The sequence below is a fragment of the Schistocerca nitens genome, chromosome 9, assembly GCF_023898315.1.
Source record: "Schistocerca nitens isolate TAMUIC-IGC-003100 chromosome 9, iqSchNite1.1, whole genome shotgun sequence".
In the NCBI taxonomy this organism is placed as follows: domain Eukaryota; kingdom Metazoa; phylum Arthropoda; class Insecta; order Orthoptera; family Acrididae; genus Schistocerca; species Schistocerca nitens.
The window spans coordinates 203,587,261-203,610,894 of NC_064622.1; the positions used below are offsets into that span (position 1 = coordinate 203,587,261).

The following is a 23,634-nucleotide window of genomic DNA, read 5'->3' on the forward strand; positions in this document are numbered from 1 at the left end:
GTACTTATTTCTTTCTTCGATCAACTGAAGTATCTCTTCAGTTACCCTTGGCTTCCTCACAGTTACATTCTTTGTCCCCACTGTTTTTCTTTCCACCTTCTGTGACTACTCTTTTCTGGGTGTTCATTCCACTTCAACTATACTGCTTACTGAGGTATTCCTTATTGCTTTATCTATAGCCTTAGAGAATTTCAAGCGTATCTCGCCATTCCTTAGTACTTCCGTATCCCACTTCTTTGTGTATTGATTCTTCCTGGCTAATCTCTTAAACTTTGGCCTACTCTTCATCACTACTGCATCATGATCCCAGTCTGTATCTGCTCCTGTGTGCGCTTTACTGATTTTTAATCTCTGTCTGACAATGATCTAATGTAACTGAAATCTTACGGTATCACACTGTTTTTCCTAAGTATACTTCCTCTTCTTGTATTTCTTGAGCAGATTATTCGCTATTCCTAGCATAAATTTACTAGAGAACTCAGTTAGTCTTTCTCCTCTCTCATCCCTTTTCCCAAGTCCATATTCTCCTGTAACCTTTTCTTCTACTCCTTCCACTACAACTGCATTCTAGTCCACCAATGAATATTAGTTTTTCACCTCCGTTTGCGTTTTATATTTCCCTTTCAATATCCTCTATATTTTCTGTACCTCTTCATCTTCAGCTTGAGACGTCGGCATGTATATCCGAACTATCGTTGTCGATGTTGGTTTGCTGTCGATTCTGATGAGAAGAGCCGTATGACGGAACTGTTCACAGTAATGCACTCTCTGCCCTACCTTCCTATTCATAACGAATCCTACTCCCTTTATACCATGTTCTGCTGTTGATCAGAAATCCTTGTCTTCTTTCGACTTCACTTCTCTGACCCCTACTATATCTAGAATGAGAATTTACATTTCCCTTTTCAGGTTTTCCCGCATGTTCAAACTTATGACATTCCACGCCCCGACACGTTGGATATTATCCTTTCGTTTATTATTCAATCTTTTCCTCTTGATCACCTCCCCTTTAGCAGTCCCCTTCGGGACATCCGAAAAGGGGATTATTCCAAAATCATTATCCAATAGAGAGATCATCATGACACTTTTTAAATTACAAGCCAAATGTCCTATGGATACACGTTGTTTCTTTAATGCAGTGGTTTCCATTGCCTTCTGCATTCTCATGCCTTTAATCAATGCTGATTCTTCTGCCTTTAGGGGCAGTTTCCCACCCCAAGGACAGAGAGTGCCTTGAACCTCTGTCCGCTCCTCCGCCCTTTTTGACAAACACCCCCCCCCCCCCCTCGTTTTGTTCGTTTCTTTTGTTCCATTTGTTCGGAGCGGACGCCCCGTGACATCTGTTCATGTTTATCGTTGATCCAGTGACTCAGTTTGTTACAAACCTGAATTGGCAATGAACAATTACACAATACTAGTCAACAAAGAGAAGCAAAAATATGAATTATTCTCTAGTGACGTCGTTGACACTAGATAATATATGCTACCAGTATTCCTCTTTTTCATAATTCTTTATACTTGTAGGTGTTTCATTGTTCGTGGATCTACAGTATGAAAGCGTTCAAAGTGAAGTAGCCTTGTGTTGCTATTATCTACCTAGTAAAGCAAATATAAAACTGCATTTGTCACCCGAGTAATTGTAAATTAAGACGCCCGTAAGTTGTCAGCGAACACAATGAAGCAACAAGTCATTGTTCCAGCCATATTTCACGGCCATCTGCGCCACTAGCTTTCCTTCAGAGATAACTGATAAGCGCCCTAGTTCCTTCCGAGTGATGCGGACCAACGGAGAACGGTAGAGACATGTGTCAGCGTGATCGTCGACTATATTCCGCGAAAGAACAACCGATAATGTTTTGTGAAGTACTAAGTAAATGGTCATGTCCGACTTAGTGTTGGAGACTAATACGTTCCAATATTAGGTGTCAGTTGGCTTGTTCGGATATCTAAATGATTTATTTTCGGGTTAGTGGAGGAACAATGAGTGTGGGAAGGAGACTGATAGATTTCAGTTCGCCATCATACCTGTGGATCACAAGAATGATGATTTGTCTAGTACACAAATCACCGCTAGCCTCTTTCCAGACACTGTGCTGGAGGCCAAAACTTCACCGAAACTAACGTCAGTGTCTTTCAAAAGAGAATCTTCCATCTTAATGCTGTTTATTATGCTTCAGACGGTAGGTCAAAAGGGAGTAGTATTTTGGACTTTGTACAAAAGTGTCAAATCATGAACTAATACGAAACTACTTCAGTCAGAGTTGACCAGACCTTCCGGTTTAGTGCTGAAGTAAAAGACTGCCGAATGTATGTACAGAGGCACCCATGATGGCGTGTATCTGATGGCGTGTATCTGACACAGTCATGTAAAGTGCTACATTAAGACGGATAGCGTTGTCATATAAGCTGTTACTATCGGTCCCCTTCATTTCTAATCGACAAATTAATGATCCCACGTTATCTAAGCGTGAGCCCTTCGCGATTTGAACACCATATTCTAGCAGGTTAACGCTTCCTACACGTTGTGTATTGCGCCATCAGTGGCTATCTTCCGTTGCAAATGTTCAATGTTACAAGCTCCTTAACGATAATTCGAGAATGGATGAGGCGGTAAGATCACTAATTTTAATGTTGAAGGTAGGGTAAGATCTTTTGGAGCAAATACGGCGGGGTCTGCAACACACAACTAAACCCAAACATGGAAACCAGTCAAAGATAAGCAAGTCGACTTCTTAGACAGTCAGTTCTTAGCTTAAACTATAGTACTTATATCTGACGATAATTTTGACACAGCTGCACATCACTTTCACAAAATTCATTAGGACACTATTTAGATTAACCATGAATAAAGATACATTGGAAATAAGGTATGTGCACACGAGAGGGAACTTGTGTCATTATTTATTTGTGAATGAAGGTGACAATGATCTTCTCCTATGTAATATTTAATAGATGTAGAAGAAAGAGTGCAAAAGAAAAGAGTGCAAATCTTACGCAGAAATATTAGAAATTGACACACAGACGTACGTATCTCCACATTTACTACTGAATAATCTAACTCAGTTTAGTTATACACCCTTTACACAGAGTTTCAACCTGCACATACGGGTAGAATCCTGGTGCATTCGTAAAAAGATTATGATGCTAATTCCAATTCCTATGCACATAGCTTCATTCCAATACATCTTTATTCTTCGTTACGGTAACTGCTATATTAAGGAATTTTGCAAAATACATGTGTAAGTGTATTAGAATTATCAACAGAGATAACTTTTATAGTTTAAGTCTGGAGTCGAAAAACTTAGAAGTTAATATGTTTGCGTTTGCATGATTTCCATCTTTGGGATGAGTTCTGTTCTGGAAAATCGGGTTATAACCCGAAACCTAGGTCGTACAGTAATAATAAAGGTTGTGAAACAATGCTAAAAATGTGTGTCGTTTAGTTAATACATTAAAATTGTTAGATTATTAGAATTTCAGCGATAAAATATTTTTCTAAAACATCAAGTGTGACAAGGTCGTTTATAAATTTTGTTGATTATCGTGCTTTCATGATCGAATGTGATTGTTTAATATTCAAAAACACTCCAAGTCAAGGTGACTAATACGTGTATGATTTCACTGAAACTCTGTATACTTTACTGAAGCATTAGAACGTGGCTTATAACATATTAACAGAAGTTCATTACCTTCACAAATTTGCTAGTGACGTAGAGAAGTTGCGTCCTTTTACAATAAAACATAGCAAGGAATATCAGCATATAAACATGAAACAGGGCAAATATAGAACATACATCATGTAGAGATGATGTCGTATCAAATTCGTTGTATTACAGAACGGCACCATCCTTAGTTTGCAGGTATTTCGCGAAGCGCTGTACCAGTGAAGTACAATGCTCCATTTCCTTTAAAAGAATAAGAATATAAGGAGCCACAAAAAACTTGAGACATCGTATAAAGAGAAAACTGACATCTCAGCAGTTCATTCGTTGTTTACAATAAAACTGAAAGTAGCTAATCTGTTGCTTGTGTCTCCATAATGTGCTTTTATCCGCTAGTAGCCCTGGAAAACGGACGCATTCAATAAGAAAAATTGATTTCTTCAGCCTCAGGTTTCACCCTTTAGCACTTACTAGTCCTAAAGCCCTAATAGTGGTATGATACTCGATTACGACATGATTTCTGTGCAGAATTTCAAAAAATTAAAATCAATGGGAAAATACTGGTGATTCGTTGCAGTATTGAACTGTCATCACTTCTGAGAAAAGTAGCGAACGGTGGACGGGCTAAATTTTCTTTTTATTTGCTGTATTTTGATTATATGATTGTCTGTATCTTGAAACTGAGGAAGTCAAAATTTTTCAATCGTTGTTCGATTTCTGCGTTTTTGAAGGAAAACACAAGAGTAATATACCGAAAATCGGTTTGTCCATAAACCTGTTATTTTGAGCGGTTTTCAAACTCAGGTTAAACTAGCGTTGGAAAAAACATGTAATCGAAAACCGATTGTTTCAGAGTGGCTTAGGGAAAATGATTATTGTACTAGCATGATCCACATTCTGAACAGCTCGATGTTTGTTTACTTTGCCACTTCACTTGTTTAATTTTCTTATAATTCGTGGTATCTTTTTGTATAGTTAACTCTGATTTCGCGTCTTCCGCAATTTTTGTTACTTCCTACAGTATTCGCGTCAGTTCGAAGTTTTAGAGAAAATTCTTCTAAGACAATTTTTATTTTATCTTTTTATCATTAGGGCTCATAAATATCTGTTACTTTCGAATTAGATTCGCAGAACTTTTGCACTGTTTTACAATTTGTCTATGATAAGGTGACCCACTATAATAAAATGTAACCTGATGCACAAATAAGTTTGTTGATCTCATTGCGACAGCAGTATTGTTATTCCCAGTGGCGAAACTCAATCATCAGTTATACTGAGACTTCAGATAAAATAACGAGTATTGCATTCGCTCGTTTTGCATGATCAAAGATTTGTCTTATAACGAGATCTGTACTTACGCTCCTCGATTCAGATCTAGAACTGGGACTCAACCTTCCAGTTTGCTAACACGCATTAGGTAGGAAATTCGAAACTCGCAAATATCCAAAATCAAGAGTACGTTTCCAGTAGGGCCCGGATTAATATGTAAATACGTATTTATTTCATTCTTTTTGTAGCTTTCTACATAAAGCATGTCATTTGAAGACAAAATGTAATTTTCATTTTCCATATTTTTCCGCATTTCAATGTTTAGTCCATATTTTTCCGTACTTCAAAATTTAGTCCATATTTTTATATCAGAAGTGGATGAATCTATATTTTCGACGATTCGTTGTATAAAATATCTTTTTAAAGCGTAAGAGCATAAAAGTATTCATTAAATGACACTTCAAAGCGCCATTTCTGGCCTCAGAATGGACGATCCGAAAACACAAATCGCACCATCTGAAGGCAGACTAGACTTTCAGATAGTCTGCAAGACTTTTAGTGTTGCTTCCCAGGTATTCTGGGAAGAGGGAAAGAAGCAAAATCACTTCCTAGGAGTGAAGCATTGAAATACTGTTTTTCGAGTGACGGGGAGGGGGGGGGGGGGGGTGACAGTTTTCGACAAGTTGTCTATGCTGTCAACATACCCTTCCCTACCAGGCATCTCTTGTAGTGAAAATGTCTCACCAAAGTTACAATCTTTCGTGAAGCACATTTATAAACACGCTTTTATCAAATGTGGTACTTGTTTGTAGCAATGGACATGATATTATATTAAGGCAGCTAAAACGCAATTTCTTTCGATGGCTAAGCTAGTCGGTATCCTCACCGTCCGTGAAATCTACCAGCCGAAGCTAGGGTGCAATAGCTCACTAACAAGTTTACGGACGGTACCTTATATGCCGTCTTCGTCGTCGGTGCGTTGCATGATTTCTGTTCCTTTACGATTTCTGTTTCGTCATTCGATTGTCTTTCGCGTGGTACGCTAAAGAATAGGCCTTACAGTCAAGCAAGCTAGTTAATGCCAGAGATGTGAATACTAAGCCTGCAGTGTTAAAGGTTTGCTCATTGTTCTACTCGAGAGTCTCATTCAACGCGCGACGTCTGACGCACACCTCCATAAGTAGTACGCTAGTAGTATGTATAACTTCACGTCCATCTCATTCACTGTTGATAAGGACGAGGTTGCCTCTACGCCTCATGGTGTTATTTACGGGTCTACGTTCTTTCAAGTATAAAAGTTGATTATCTCAGTCTATGTGCGTGTGGTGTTTTATTCACCATAAAGTGTTGAGCTCTATTGACAAGAGATTTCAGATTGATTCCGTATTTCTGCATTTCCGGAAGGCTTTTGACACTGTACCACAGGAGCGGCTCGTAGTGAAATTGTATGCTTATGGAATATCGTCTCAGTTATGTGACTGGATTTGTGATTTCCTTTTAGAGAGGTCAGAGTTCCTAGTAATTGACGGAAAGTCATCGACTAAAACAGAAGTGATTTCTGGAGTTCCCCAAGGTAGTGTTATCGGCCCTTTGCTGTTCCTTATCCATATAAACAGTTTTGGAGACAATCTAAGCAGACGTCTTCGGTTGTCTGCAGATGACGCTGTAGTTTATCGACTAATAAAGTCATCAGAAGATCACAACAAACTGCAAAACGATTTAGAAAAGATATCTGAGTGGTGCGAAAAGTGGCTGTTGACCCTAAATAACGAAAAGTGTGAGGTCATCCACATGAGTGATAAAAGGAATTCGTTAAACGTCGGTTACACGATAAATCAGTCTAACCTAAAAGCCGTAAATTCAACTAAATACCTATGTATTACAATTAGCAACAACTTAAACAGGAAGGAACGCATAGAAAATGTTGTGGGGAAGGCTAACCAAGGACTGCGTTTTATTGGCAGGACACTTAGAAAATGTAACAGACCTACTAAGGAGACTGCCTACATTACGTTTGTCCGTCCTCTTTTAGAATATTGCTGCGCGGTATGGGATCCTTACCAGGTAGGACTGACGGAGTACACCGAAAAAGTTCAAAGAAAGGCAGCACGTTTCGTATTATCGCGAAATATGGGAGAGATTGTCACAGAAATGATTACAGGATTTGGGCTGGAAATTATTAAAGGAAAGGCGTTTCTCGTTGCGACGGAATCTTCTCACAAAATTACAATCACTAACCTTCTCCTCCGAATGTGAAAATATTTTGTTGACACCGACCCACATAGGGAGGAGCGATCACCATGATAAAATAACGGAAATCAGAGCTCGTACAGAAAGATATAGGTGTTCATGCCTTCCACGCGCTATACGAGATTGGAATAATAAAGAAATGTGAAGGTGGTTCGATGAACCCTCTGCCAGGCACTTTTAAATGTGATTTGCAGAGTATCCATGTAGATGTAGACAAGTGATCGAAATCATAGACAGGCTTAAGAATACGAAATAATAAATCCTTTATTGCAGAAAGTGCTGTAAACGAGAGCTATATACAGGGTGTTACAAAAAGGTACGGCCAAACTTTCAGGAAACATTTCTCACACACAAATAAAGAAAAGATGTTATGTGGACATGTCTCCGGAAACGCTTAATTTCCATGTTAGAGCTCAATTTAGTTTCGCTCAATGGAGCACGTTATCATGATTTCATACGGGATACTCTACCTGTGCTGCTAGAACATGTGCCTTTACAAGTACGACACAACATGTGGTTCATGCACGATGGAGCTCCTGCACATTTCAGTCGAAGTGTTCGTACGCTTCTCAACAACAGATTCGGTGACCGATGGATTGGTAGAGGCGGACCAATTCCATGGGCTCCACGCTCTCCTGACCTCAACCCTCTTGACTTTCATTTATGGGGGTATTTGAAAGCTCTTGTCTACGCAACACCGGTACCAAAAGTAGAGACTCTTCGTGCTCGTATTGTGGACGGCTGTGATACAATACGCCATTCTCCAGGGCTGCATCAGCGCATCAGGGATTCCATGCGACGGAGGGTGGATGCATGTATCCTCGCTAACGGAGGACATTTTGAACATTTCCTGTAACAAAATGTTTGAAGTCACGCTGGTACGTTCTGTTGCTGTGTGTTTCCATTCCATGATTAATGTGATTTGAAGAGAAGTAATAAAATGAGCTCTAGCATGGAAAGTAAGCGTTTCCGGACACATGTCCACATAACATATTTTCTTTTTTTGTGTGTGAGGAATGTTTCCTGATGGTTTGGTCGTACCTTTTTGTAACACCCTGTATACTGACTGCAACATACGTTTCCCTTCATGGCTCTTTACAGTGTATCACGTTTAATATTTTATACATGTAGATGTAGATGTAGATGTGATCAAAAGCATCCTGACACCTGGCTGAAAATGACTTACATGTTCGTGGCGCCCTCCATCGGCAATGTAGGAATTCAGTATAATGTTCACCCGACCGTAGCCTTGATGACAGCTTCTACTCTCGCAGGCATACGTTCAGTCAGGTGCTGGAAGGTTTCTTGGTGACTGGCAGCCCATTCTTCAGGGCCTGCTGCACTGAGGAGAGGTATCGATGTCGGTCGGTGAGGCCTGACACAAAGTCGACCTTCCAAAACATCCCAAAGGTGCTCTGTAGGATTCAGGTCAATACTCTGCGCAGGCCAGCCTGTTGCACGAATGTTATTGTCGTGTAACCACTCCGCCACAGGCCGTGCATTATGAATAGGTGCTCGATCGTGTTGAAAGATGCAATCGCCATCCCCGAATTGCTCTTCAACAGTGGAAAGCAAGAGAAAACTTAAAACATCGATATAGGTCTATGCTGTGATAGTGCCAAGCAAAACAACAACGGGTGCAAGCCCCCTCCATGAAAAACACGACCGCACCGTAACACCATTGTCTCCTAATTTTACTGTTGGCACTACAAACTCTGGCAGATGACGTTCACTGGGCATTCGCCATTCGCCATCGGATAGCCGCATTGTGTAGCGTGGTTGGTCACTCCACATAACGTTTTTCCACTGTTCATTCGTCCAATGTTGACGCTCCTTAGATCAAGCGAGGTGTCGTTTGGCATTTACAGTCACGATGTGAGGCTTATGAGCAGACGCTCGACCACGAAATCGAGGTTTTCTCCCTCCCACCTAACTGTCATCGTACTTGCAGGGGATCCTGATGCAGTTTGGGATTCCTTTGTGATGTTCTGGATAGATTTCTGCCTATTACACATTACGAACCTCTTCAACTGTCGGCGGTCTCTGTCAGCCAACATACGGGGTCGGCCTGTACGCTTTTGCGATGTACGTGTCCCTTCACGTTTCCAGTTCACTATCACATCGGAAACAGTGAAGCTAGGGATGTTTAGGAGTGCAGAAATCTCGCGTACAGACGTATGACACAAGTGACACCCAATCACCTGACCACGTTCGAAGTCCGTGATTTCGGCGGAGCGTCCTACTCTGCTCTCTTACGAAGTCAAATGACTAATGAGGTCTCTGATATGGAGTACCTGGCAGTATGTGGCAGCACAATGCACCTAATACGAAAAACGTATGTTTTAGGTGGTATCCGGATACTTTTGATCAAATAGTAAATCTACATAAAAATTGAAAGGACAAGCAACCGTTATGTTTCAAATTACAAACAAATATAAATGATTTCGCAAACGAGTCTTCCAGTACAGATAGTAAAGTTACTGGACGGCTATTTGAAGATAAAACGAGCAAATCTTTTCTGTTGACGTGTGAAGATCGTCCTAAATGTAACCACCAAACATCAGAAAAGCTATGAGTGTTTTATGGCCGAATGTCGTAAAACACGAAAATCTTTCCTTGATACTTATCGATGCTGCGCCTTACATGGTTAAAGCTGCAGATGTCCTAAATGTTTTATATCCTGAAATGATCCATGTAACGTGCTTGGCACACGGAATAAATACCTTAGCTGGACAAATTACAGAATATGTTAATAATTTAATATCAAACCAGAAAGAAAAATATTTTTGGAAGTTCCCAGTAGGATCTCAAAATTTTAAGAGATGTATCCCGATATTATTTTGCCACCAGAACCAGAACTGATATGTTGGAGTACATGGCTACAAACAGCTCAATACTACGCTGTGTGACATTACAGGAATTAGTTTTCAATTTCAAAATGGGCCTGCTTCTATTTTGAGTGTAAAAGAACTTTTTGAAAAAGTCATTTAGTATACATCAAAAGCAATTACTGTTTTTTTACCTCTTCTGATTAAGTCACTGGAAAACCCTTCAACATCATTTAAAGAAAATGTAAAGATTATTGAAGGCAGAAAAATGAAAATTATCGATGCAGAAGGACCCGTTGGTGAGATGTTAAAGCAAAAATTAGGCTATGTACTTGTCAAAAATAAAGGTCATAATCTGCTAAAAGTAATTAACCGTATTCTGTGCGGAAGAATGGATGACAAATTTGACGTTCCATACTCACGTCTAGAACTGCCCAAATTTAATCAGGTGACATCTTGTGAAATATCTTTCAGTTAATATATTCTTCCATTGAAACACAAATAGTTCTAATTTTGAAAATTAAAAAAAAAACATGTGATTGTGTATTGTAGCAATACAAATAATGCTAGTGAGACTGAAGAAACATAATTTTTTTGTTTTTGGGATAGTAAAATGTGGTTTATTTGAAAACCGTAAATTTTTGTCTGCATATGTAATTTTTAAGCCAATATTATACATACATATTTTGTCATTTTAATACATATTTATCCGAAGCCTTGTTATCAGCCACTCCTTAAATAATTTGTCAGAACATCTGGACACTAGAGTACAAAAATCATTTAACAATGATGATCATATTATACATAAAAATATGGAACTAATTCCAACAGCAATAATAATCATTGTGAATACATTAGCACTAGTCCTAGCGTCTCGTTAGTACACTTCACAGAAGCAGGTTGTAGTGACTGCTTGTGTCTGTTAACGTATATCCACTCTCCACAGATCTCTGACAGCGTTACTGCTTGAGGAGATTCATGTAGCAACACTTCATCAAAGGGAAAGATTGTCTTCACACTCCCCTCCCACCCCCCTTCCTCCCTCCTTCCCACCCACCTCTCCTTTCAACGACCGCTCCCTTTTCTTCCCAAAGTGTGACTGTTGGCTATTAAGCATAGCGCTTAGTGTAGTTAACTGGGATGTGTGTTTCCAGAGCACAGTATCAAGATTGTCTTCCTGATGATCTTATGAACAATGGCGTTTTGGAAAACACATTACTCTGAAATAACACCCAAAGGCATCACTAGTCTTAATCCAGAAGCCCTCACTCAGTCAACTGCCCCATAAAGAGTGAAGATTTTGCCTTGGTGTTGGGGCATGATCAGGAAATTTACGCTTCCACCATCCCTTCTCTATTCCTCTTCCACCACCAGGATTCGAAGGGACTGCCTACCGGGCACGTGCCACAGCAGTACTGCACCACACCAGCGTCGGCTACAGAGAGATTGCTAAAAACGTTGAACGATTCGGAACATTGTTATAACATAATGATTTGTCATTTGGGACATTTGGGTATGTATCTAAGCTGTACCACTAGCTCACACTATCTCGGTGTTTCGTGGTTACCTTTGACGAGAATCATAAGCTCCTGCTCGTTATTTTTGCACCACATATTCTTTCGTTTGAACTACTGTGTGTGTACTATGATACTGACTCCAACTTTGCTTTAAGCACAACGTAATAGGTACTCTTAGTGCTAACACGTGAATGCTCTCCAACAGGTGTAGCTGAGCTAGCGAGCCGGACACTATGGAAGTGACTTCGGAACCCATAGCGGCGGCCAGCCGCCTCTTCTTCGGTATCACCGACTACGTCATCTTCAGCGCCATGCTGCTCGGCTGCGTGGCCATCGGCGTCTACTTTGGATTCTTCAAGGTCGCCGTCAACGCCGAGCAGTACCTGCTAGGCGGACGCCGCATGGCAATTTTTCCCGTAGCTGTTTCTCTGGTAGCCAGGTAAATAAACACTCCCCACTCAGATGACATGCTGTCTCGGATGCAGAAGCGGGTCTTAGCCATAGAATTTAATTTCAGACATACACCCCTGCATGTGCACCATGAATTCTACGGTTGATATTTCTTGATCAGAGAATTGATGTTTAATAGTCGGCTGTTAATAGGTATATTCTTGTCATATTTTAAAGAAAATCAATATTAGGTTTCAAGATTGTAGTTATTACACTAGGAGAATCAGCTCGGACAAGACACATTAGGACGGAATCAGACAAAACTTGGCTTTCATCTTTAACCGCAACGATAAAAAATTAATATCCGGCAAGATTTGAACCCCTCCACTCATCCGATTTTCATTTTGTGTACGCTGTTTCTAGTTTCATGGTAAAAAATCATCCTTTTTATGATGCTTTTAAAATTTCTCAGCAGCTCCAATATATAAAAGCTCTGCGTGTAATATGTTGGTCTTTACATGCTGCTCTGCTGATGGTCCCCCTATAGTGAACTTTGTTCAGTTTCATAGTTCTCCGTATTAATTATTAAAAGGTACACCAGCTGATGCTTCAGGTAACTACTTGCCCCCCCCCCCCCCCCATATTTTAGGTCTGAAGATTACCTAATTCAGCTGAAACTATCATTACAATAAAGAAATACTTTTTCTAAACTGTGCTTTGTTCATGAAAATATTTAAAAAATCACTGCATTATTCTGGCGACGTAATGTCGCCTTTCTAATAATATTCAGCATTCAGAATTCATCAGAGAAAAGTATATACGTGACAAAATGAGCATCGACCATACAGCGCTGTATCACCTATTGGCTTAACACATAGGGAAGGCCAAGACCGTAGAAGATAAATGTTGCAGTATTAAGGTCAATGGTGACAGGTGCAAATGATACTGGTGTTACAGCAATTTCCCCTGTTATCTCTCACACGGTGCTGCGCGCAATGACCTACTTAACGTGACAATTGTTGAGTTTTGATGGAGGTTCCTCATCTATACGAGAAAGCACTGTTTTTTCCATAGATTTCTATTGCGATTTCCTCTGGAACTATTTGGCAACACTGTGGGTGACTGCTGTCTGCTACGAGGGTATTGGACCTTTCTACCTGTCAGATTCCCTACAGTTTCTATTTCCTTGGGTACACACGGAACTCATTTATGCGGGTTTCATAATCGTGTACGTCATTTAACGATGGCTGATCGATTATACACGCCACCATATAAATGCACAGTGTAATCTCACAGATGCTAACATCAAGACGGATCATGTCAGTGTGAGCATCACCCCATCCACAGTACATTAGCAGATGGTTTGTTAAACCAACAACATTGACAAAGTTCCTCGGGAATTTACCATTGCATAAGTGTCTGAATTGTTTTAAACAGTCTTATTTGCTATAATAACTTGTCTCAGTACTTCAAGGGCGCGCTGCCACGGCTGCTGCTGAAAAAGCAAATCACATTAATTTGCTTATTCTCTTGTAATCATGCACCTCAAAACCCTGTAATTAACGTAATCTTTATCTCATTTCAGATATGAAGGTTGTGTCTCAAATGTAATTTAGGACATAAAATTGTTAAATGACTCATTGCTCAAATAGTGCATCATTTGTACAGCTATTCGCACTCTGAACTTCGATCACGCCAATCTCTTCCTTACGTTACTGCCCAATGTGTTTGGGCAATGTTGTCGAATTCGAGGAGCGTGTTTCAAATATTTACAAAAACAATGAAGGAAAAATCATGTTGTGATCAAAATCTTATTGATATTCCTCAGAATATTCGTCCTTAAAATGCATACACTTTCGCATGCGTCCGAAACAATTCGGGAAGCATACGCTGCGTGAGAAAAGCCAGTGATACACCCCAAAAGATGAGATGAAAACGAAAGGAACTTCACTGGTGGAGAGGTTATGTGACGTTACTACAGTTATTGCAAATTGCTGTGAAATTTACAAACAACTAGGCTGTATGAGCCCTCTTATCAGTATCGTGACGCAGCTCCTGTGTCCTGGAAGCATGCACTGAATCGACTGGAAAGAGTCAGAAACATTCTGGTGGGGCAAGCTGAGCCACAGATGATGGATCTGGTCCTTGCCATCCTGACTTTTCACACTGGGGCGGATTTGACGTTTTAGGTGATTCAATTTAGGTTATCTCAGGGGACACATATAGTGATGCTGCTGGCCACAACAGTACCTCTACATCACCCAGACAGTTCGTAGACAGACGTGCCATGTGTGGATGGAGAAACACCTTTTGATAAAGGCATCGCCTTACTAACGCATGAGAGGACATGAGGACGCCACTCCAGATATTGAAAAAATGTGACCTCTACGCCGCCATTCTTGCGAACGAAGATCACCTGGGATAGTGCGGAACGGCGATTCATCGCTGAAATGCTACGCCATTCATCGGCAGTCCACCATTTCGGGACACGGCAGCACTCCAAATTACGACTGTTGATGTATTTTAAAACATCGGGAATACGATCTATCGATATTTAAGAAAGAAAAATTATCGGTGCTCGATATATCGGAAGAAGTAATGATATATCACTATGTCATCAGAGAAAAAATATCGACATACAGGCCAACAAAAATATCGGCCGAACGTTGTACATATACTGCTAGTTTTGGAGCTCTATATTTTAGTATTGATTTAGTATTTTAATTTATGAATTTGGCCAGTTATGGACAGCATACAACTTAAGACTAATGTCGTTTCTTTTTCTTACTTTCTTCCCAGTACTTCTCCGTTTTCTCTCCAACTGCTCATCTGTCCACACTCTCTTGGGTCGAGGTTTTGGCACATTTTCTTCATAGCTTACTTTTTCGATCAGTAGCCTGAAGTGATTCCTGTCACTTATTATTTCTTCTGTAACATCTATTTTGTTGGCATCTTTCTTTACTGCTTCTACCCATACTACAGTTTTTTCAGCTTACTAACGTAATTTAACATTTTCTTTGTAACCCCTGTTTCTTCCATTCTTTTTCAATGTCCATAAAATTTTCGCCGTCTCTTCCTCAATGGAGCTGTGTATTCTTGTATAAATCTTCATTCTTCCTTTCAATTCACCTGTTATCATTGTTCTTCTCAAGACCTAGAATTTTTCATAGTATTTTTCTCTCTCTTTTTTCTAATTCTCTTTATTCGCCTTTATTATTCAGTGTTAGTCACTCTGATCCATACGTTGCTTGTGTCCTAATAACTGAATTATAATGTCTAATCTTCGACTGAATGGATATTGATTTCCTATTCTAGTGGTTTTGTGCTAATTTATATGCAAATTCAAATTTTTTTATTCTTTCTCTGTTTGTTGTGTTATCCAGTCCATTGACTTGGATCCACTTCCCAAGGTATTTAAATTTATCAACTCTTTTAATTTTTCCTTACTTTGTTAGCATTAAATTTTCTGTGTTAAGTTTGTGTTCTATATACTCGTTTCTTTGGTATAATATCTTAAGTTTAGTCTTTTCAGCAATCTCGTGTAACAGATCAAGAATAACTGTTGCATCTGTTCGGTTTTGAGTTATCAAAGCCATATCATCTGCAAAGGCCAAAAATTTCACCTCAAATTTGTTCTTTCCTTGGCCCATGCTTACACCCTTTGTGCCTCTGTTATTTTCACTATTTTATCTAAAACCAAGTTAAAGAGAATTGGTTGCTGTCCATCTCCTTGTCGAACTCCTATTTTGGCTTTAAATGGTTGAGAAATTTCGCCTTGTATCTGTGCCTTGTAAATGTGAGCGTTGGTTCCACAAGTCTACTGATGTTTTCGAACATCCCTGATTCATAAAGTACCTGGAACAGTGTTTGTCTAACAGCTGATTCGTAGGCCTTCTTGAAGTCTGCGAAAATAACTACTGCATTTTTATTTTGTATAGCTCTCACACTCAGAATTGTTTTTAAATTAAGAATCTGTTCTGCATATGATCTACCTCTTCTAAACCGTGCTTGATAATCTCCTATATTACACTGCTGGCCATTAAAATTGCTGCACCAAGAAGAAATGCAGACGAAAAACGGGTATTCATTGCACAAGTATATTGTACTAGAACCGACAAGTAATTACATTATCACGCAATTTGTGTGCATAGGTCCGGAGAAATCACTACCCAAAACAACCACCTCTGGCCGTAATAACGGCCTTGATACGCCTGGCATTAAGTCACACAGAGCGTGGATGGCGTGTACAGGTACAGTTGCCCATGCAGCTTCAACACGGTACCAAAGTTAATCAAGAGTAGTGACTGGCGTATTGTGACGAGCCAGTTGCTCGGCCACCATTTTACCAGATATTTTCAATTGGTGAGAGATCTTGAGAAAGTTCTGGTCAGGGCAGCAGTCGAACATTTTCTGTATCCAGAAAAACCCGTAGAGGACCTGCAACATTCGGTCGTGCATTATCCTGCTGAATTGTAGGGTTTCGCATGGATCGAATGAAGGGAAGAGCTACGGGTCGTAACACATCTGAAATGTAACGTCCACTGTTCAAAGTGCCGTCAATGCGAACAAGAGGTGACCGAGACGTGTAACCAATGGCACCCCATACCATCACGCCGGGTGATAAGCCAGTACAGCGATGACGAATACACGCTTCCAATGTGCGTTCACCGCGATGTCGCCAAACACGGATGCGACCATCATGATGCTGTAAACAGAACCTGGATTCATCCGAAAAAATAACGTTTTGCCATTGGTGCACCCAGGTTCGTCGTTGAATGCACCATCGCAGGCGCTCCTTTCTGTGATGCAGCGTCAAGGGTAACCGCAGCCACGGTCTCCGAGCTGATGCTACGGCAAACGTCGACGAAATGTTCGTGCAGATGGTTGTTGTCTTGTAAACGTCCCCATCTGTTGACTCAGGGATCGAGACGTGGCTGCACGATCCGTTACAGCCATGAGAATAAGATGCCTGTCATCTCGACTGCTAGTGATACGAGGCCGTTGGGATACAGCACGGCGTTCCGTATTACCCTCCTGAACCCAGCAATTCCATATTCTGCTAAGAGTCATTGGATCTCGACCAACGCGAGCAGCAATGTCACGATACGATAAACCGCAATGGCGATGGGCTACAATCCGACCTTTATCAAAGTCGGAAACGTGATGGTACGCATTTCTCCTCCTCACACGACGCATCACAACAACGTTTCACCAGGCAACGCCGGTCAACTGCTGTTTGTGTATGAGAAATCGGTTGGAAACATTCCTCATGTCAGCACGTTGTACGTGTCGCCACCGGCGCCAACCTTGTGTGAATGCTCTGAAAAGCTTATCATTTGGATATCACAGCATCTTCTACCTGTCGGTTAAATTTTGCGTCTGTAGCTCGTCATCTTAGTGGTGTAGCAATTTTAATAGGCAGTAGTGTAGATCCTACTTGTTCGTCTATTATATTTAAAAGTGCTTTAGACAGTATTTTGTACGTTACTGGTAACAAGGATATACCTCAGTTGTTGTTGGTGCCTGTTTTATTTCCTTTTTTATGAAAAGGATGGATCAATGCTTGTTTCCAGTAGCTGGGTATGGTTCCTTTTGTCCAAATGTCTTTAATTACTTTGTGAATTTTCTGTCATGCGGATAAGCCCCCTAGTTTCCATATTTCTGATGCTATCCCATTCTCTCCTAGTGCTTTGCTATTCTTAAATGCTTTGATAATCATTTCTATTTCTTCTATTGTAGGTGGTTCCGATTTAGGATTTCCATGTTTTGGTTTTAGAAATTGTAATCTGTCATTAGGTTCTTCACAATTTAATATATTTTCAAAGCATTCAGCAACAATTTGGCTGTTTTCTTTATAGGTTAAACCATTTTTCCTACTTATCTTTAAAATGTAAACTTGGTAACTGGAATCCTGTTAAAACTTCTTTTAAAGTCTTGTAGAAGTCTCTAGTGTTGCTCCTTTTAAACTCTGAATCCGTTTCTTCTAATCTGTCTTTGTTACATTTTATTTTCACTATTCTGATGATTTTTGCTGTCGTTTTCCTTTCTTCTTTAAACTCTTCCCAGTATTTATGTTTCTTATTACTGTTTCCATTTCTTCCATGCCTTTATTCGATTACCAATTTCTTCATAACACTGGTCGTTCCACCATTTGTGTATTGCTATTCTTCGTGGTTGTCCCAGCTCTTTAACTAACTCTTGCATTGTTTCTTTAATTTCTTCGCAATTATCCATTTTCCTTGCATTTAATATATCACAGAATTTGTCCTGATTTTGCATGGAAAATTTAGTGTTTACCTTTCGAAGTCTTCTTGGTTTAGGTTTAGGTTTGTTCTGTTGGAATATGGTCTTTATTTCAGTCGGATAATGGTCTATGTTTAAGCCCTTCCTCATTCAGACATCCAAGATTTCCCTGTAGTTACGAGACATTATTGCCACATGGTCTAATTGATATCCATCTTTATTTGGATTAGGTGATACCCATGTTTTTTTTTCTTTCTTGCAAGTTTCCTGAAAAATGTTGACATTAGTTTTAGGTTAAATTGTTTTCAAAAATCTGTGAGTCTTTCCCCATTTCTGTTGGTTAATTCATGTGCTGGATAATCTCCAACTACTGATCTAAATTTTATTTCTTTGCCAACTTGTGCATTAAAGTCGCCCACTAAAATTTTGATATGCTCGTTTGCTAATCTGGATGTTTCGTGTTCTGCTTTATCAGCATTTGATCTGTTATGTTGGTTGATACGGGCATGTGTATTTGTAATGGAGTAACATTTGTTGCCTTACTTGAAGGTCAGAAATGAAATTCTTTCTAATGGGGAGCTAAAATTAGTTATTGATTCCGTAAGCTGCTTTTGGACCACAAATTCTGTCCCTAATATAGTCGTATTATGGGAATTTTTAATGGTTCGTTTTCCTTTGTAGATCCTATATCCACCTGACTCACATTTTCATTCAGTTACATTGTTTCTTGAAGTGCTAATATAAGTATGTTGCTTTGATTGAGCCTGTCCGTTAGTTGTTTCAGTTTTCCAACTTTCGTAAGTATGTTGGTGTTCAGAGTCTCCAGTAGGTGTTTTTTCTTGGGTCTTATCTTCGAAGAAGTTCTACGAAGCTCCGACTCTCCCTTACATGATGTTCTAGGCTCTCCAGAATCCAAAGGCCTAGCACCGCCATGAATAGCGATGGAAGATTGGTTACCTCCTGGAGTAGTTTTCGTTTTGAAATTTACCGTCATGTCTTAGATTAAAGTTTAGTTTGGGGAAAGGTTGGTTCAAATGGCTCTGAGCACTATGGGACTCAACTGCTGAGGTCATTAGTCCCCTAGAACTTAGAACTAGTTAAACCTAACTAACCTAAGGACATCACAAACATCCATGCCCGAGGCAGGATTCGAACCTGCGACCGTAGCGGTCTTGCGGTTCCAGACTGCAGCGCCTTTAACCGCACGGCCACTTCGGCCGGCTTTGGGGAAAGGTAGTTGAACCTTTCCATGATAAAAATTTGAGCATTCAGCTTAGAATTATAAGTGAGGCCGCCAGTAACATGTGGGACAGACGCCATTTGTCGCCACCCACTGTGGGAACAGACGCTACAGTCTGGTGCTTTTATGCAAAAGCCTGCGTCTTCCGCCACTGCAGCTGTTCTAATGATCTTCATCGCCGCTTTCAGTGCAGTTGAGGTCTTCACCGTTTACCTGGTGATAAACCCTCACGAGATACTGTCACCCGGGCCAGGTGAACCAAGGTTTTTAACGAGATGTTACTTCTACCCCTCCTCCTTTTTCAAAAGGACTTGGGACCGGCATTGGCGGAGTTGTGCTGATTTATTATTAAATATTCTGTACATCATCAATCAGGCAGCCTGTTTATCACCCTTAGAGCACGAACTGAAAGGAGAGCAATGCACGTTCATGGTTGGCGATAACTACTTTGCTAAAAATGATAACTGCATGGATGTATCACAATCAAAGGTGTCCAATGGGTCCGACATTCGGTTTCGTCACCTATCGGATTTGTCGAATTCCCTGTTATTTTTTCTTTTTTTTCCATTTCTACAAACGCCAGCGACGTGGCAGTAGTAGTGTCAAAACTGCGTGGTGAAACTAAACGTTGGAGTTTCTGTCGATAGCGCTGGGCGCCGATTACGTCAGCATTTCGTCCCACACCGCTCCGCAGACCGCAAAGACCAATCTTCTCATTAGATTTTTTATCACCATTTTCAGCAACTGTTTTTGAAGAATGTCGATGTGAAGAAATAGCACACTAGTTGCGATAATAAATGTTTTCTTAACATACGTGCTATTTCTTCACGTCGGAAATCTTGCTATACCATTCACAGCGCCACTCCCAGTGCTGTCAGATTTCTTCTTTGTGACACCTATACTTGGAGGTGATAAAAACTCAAAAATAGTAATCCTTGACAGTAAAGTTAAAATCTGCTATAGTTTCAAGAGATCAGTGTCAAATATATGCCGAAAACTTCGAAAAAATATAACCTAAAATGGCATTTGTAGACTTAGAGAAAGCTTTTGACGATGTTGACTGGAACACTCTCTTTCAAATTCTAAAGGTGGCAGGGGTAAAATACTGGGAGCGAAAGGCTATTTACAATTTGTACAGAAACCAGGTGGCAGTTATAAGAGTCGAGGGGCATGAAAGGGAAGCAGTGGTTGGGAAGGGGGTGAGACAGGGTTGTAGCCCCACCCCGATGTTATTCAATCTGTATATTGAGCAAGCGGTAAAGGAAACAAAAGAAAAATTCGGAATAAGTATTAAAAGCCACGGAGAAGAAATAAAAACTTTGAGGTTCGCCGATGACATTTTAATTCTCTCACAGACAGTAAAGAACTTGGAAGAGCAATTGAACGGAATGGACAGTGTCTTGAAAGGAGATACAAGATGAACATCAACAAAAACAAAACGAGGATAATGGAATGTAGTCGTATTAGGTCGGGCGATGCTGAGGGAATTAGATTAGGAAATGAGACACTTAAAGTAGTAAAGGAGTTTTGCTATTTGTGGAGCAAAATAATTGACGATGGTCGAAGTAGAGAGGATATAAAATGTAGACTGACAATGGCAAGGAAAGCGTTTCTGAAGAAGAGAAATTTGTTAACATCGAGTATGGATTTAAGCGTCAGGAAGACGTTTCTGAAAGTACACTCCTGGAAATGGAAAAAAGAACACATTGATACCGGTGTGTCAGACCCACCATACTTGCTCCGGACACTGCGAGAGGGCTGTACAAGCAATGATCACACGCACGGCACAGCGGACACACCAGGAACCGCGGTGATGGCCGTCGAATGGCGCTAGCTGCGCAGCATTTGTGCACCGCCGCCGTCAGTGTCAGCCAGTTTGCCGTGGCATACGGAGCTCCATCGCAGTCTTTAACACTGGTAGCATGCCGCGACAGCGTGGACGTGAACCGTATGTGCAGTTGACGGACTTTGAGCGAGGGCGTATAGTGGGCATGCGGGAGGCCGGGTGGACGTACCGCCGAATTGCTCAACACGTGGGGCGTGAGGCCTCCACAGTACATCGATGTTGTCGCCAGTGGTCGGCGGAAGGTGCACGTGCCCGTCGACCTGGGACCGGACCGCAGCGACGCACGGATGCACGCCAAGACCGTAGGATCCTACGCAGTGCCGTAGGGGACCGCACCGCCACTTCCCAGCAAGTTAGGGACACTGTTGCTCCTGGGGTATCGGCGAGGACCATTCGCAACCGTCTCCATGAAGCTGGGCTACGGTCCCGCACACCGTTAGGCCGTCTTCCGCTCACGCCCCAACATCGTGCAGCCCGCCTCCAGTGTTGTCGCGACAGGCGTGAATGGAGGGACGAATGGAGACGTGTCGTCTTCAGCGATGAGAGTCGCTTCTGCCTTGGTGCCAATGATGGTCGTATGCGTGTTTGGCGCCGTGCAGGTGAGCGCCACAATCCGGACTGCATACGACCGAGGCACACAGGGCCAACACCCGGCATCATGGTGTGGGGAGCGATCTCCTACACTGGCCGTACACCACTGGTGATCGTCGAGGGGACACTGAGTAGTGCACGGTACATCCAAACCGTCATCGAACCCATCGTTCTACCATTCCTAGACCGGCAAGGGAACTTGCTGTTCCAACAGGACAATGCACGTCCGCATGTATCCGGTGCCACCCAACGTGCTCTAGAAGGTGTAAGTCAACTACCCTGGCCAGTAAGATCTCCGGATCTGTCCCCCATTGAGCATGTTTGGGACTGGATGAAGCGTCGTCTCACGCGGTCTGCACGTCCAGCACGAACGCTGGTCCAACTGAGGCGCCAGGTGGAAATGGCATGGCAAGCCGTTCCACAGGACTACATCCAGCATCTCTACGATCGTCTCCATGGGAGAATAGCAGCGTGCATTGCTGCGAAAGGTGGATATACACTGTACTAGTGCCGACATTGTGCATGCTCTGTTGCCTGTGTCTATGTGCCTGTGGTTCTGTCAGTGTGATCATGTGATGTATCTGACCCCAGGAATGTGTCAATAAAGTTTCCCCTTCCTGGGACAATGAATTCACGGTGTTCTTATTTCAATTTCCAGGAGTGTATTTGCATGAAGTGTAGCCATGTATGGAAGTGAAACATGGACGATAAATAGTATAGACAAGAAGAGAATAGAAGCTTTCGAAATGTGGTGCTACAGAAGAATGCTGAAGACTAGATGGGTAGACCACATCCATAATGAGGAGGTATTGAATAGAATTGGGGAGAAGAGGAGATTGTGGCACAACTTGACTAGAAGAAGGGATCGCTTGGTATGAAATGTTCTGAGGCATCAAGGGATCACAAATTGCACAGGATAGAGTAGCATGGAGAGCTGCATCAAACCAGTCTCACGACTGAATATCACCACAACAACAATCTGTCGAAACAGCCGACATACATCGATATTTCTTGGAAAGAGTATCTGTATGTTGATATACCGATATTTTATCAACAGACCTACTCAAAATTGAAGTATTTGTGTTGTGGTGTTAATAGCAGCATACGCATAAGATGGTAATTCCTGGTCCGACTGCTACGTCTTCGAACAATGGAGCGAGATGTCACAAAATGTTGCGGGAAATCCTTCAGTTGTCTTCGTATGGCACAAGGATATGAAAATGGGTTATAATGAGCTTAGTAAGATGAACCTCTCTTGTGTTAGTCAGATGCGATTGACCTGAACCTGCACGATGAGTATGCATGACCTCACGTTCTCACGCCCACGGCATTTGGCCACTGCCAGAAAAGATTGCCTCAGAAATCTGGATATTGTACAATTCGACGAGACGATCAGATGGAGACTTGAACTCTGTCAGGTTTCGGTAACACTGTCTCATATGTGTGTGCAGCAGCATCACCGTGCGCTTCACAGTGATCACTCCACATGTGAAGCTCTTTACACTTGTTATACCTCTTAACTTGAAAATAGCTCTAAACACGAACTACTTATGGTAGTTGTACCTACTTCACAGTGAACGTTAATCTGAAGCTGTTCACGCCCTCACGTCACTTATACACTCTAGCAGGCCTATTAACGACACTAAATACGAATTAGGGAACCCTTGTGATCGTTGTACTTATCACAGAGAATTGCTGCTATATTCGTTTACACATCGGACAGTTCATTTTTTTTATGTCAGGCTGTGCCACTTTCTAGCCTGATGCTCGTGCCTGAAAAACGTGGTTACTGCGATAA

The 23,634-nt window shown here is 41.3% G+C and overlaps 1 protein-coding gene across 2 annotated transcripts in view; it reads left to right on the top strand.

The window, feature by feature from the left end:
* LOC126203819 (sodium-coupled monocarboxylate transporter 1-like) overlaps nucleotides 1-23,634 on the top strand; it is a 472,971-nt gene that overhangs the window by 7,410 nt on the left and 441,927 nt on the right. For both annotated transcript variants that reach the window (XM_049938186.1, XM_049938187.1), the window contains exon 2: nucleotides 11,732-11,965. In XM_049938186.1, coding sequence (XP_049794143.1) covers nucleotides 11,760-11,965 — 206 coding nt within the window. In that variant the 5' untranslated portion in view covers nucleotides 11,732-11,759. The remainder of the gene's footprint in view (nucleotides 1-11,731; nucleotides 11,966-23,634) is intronic.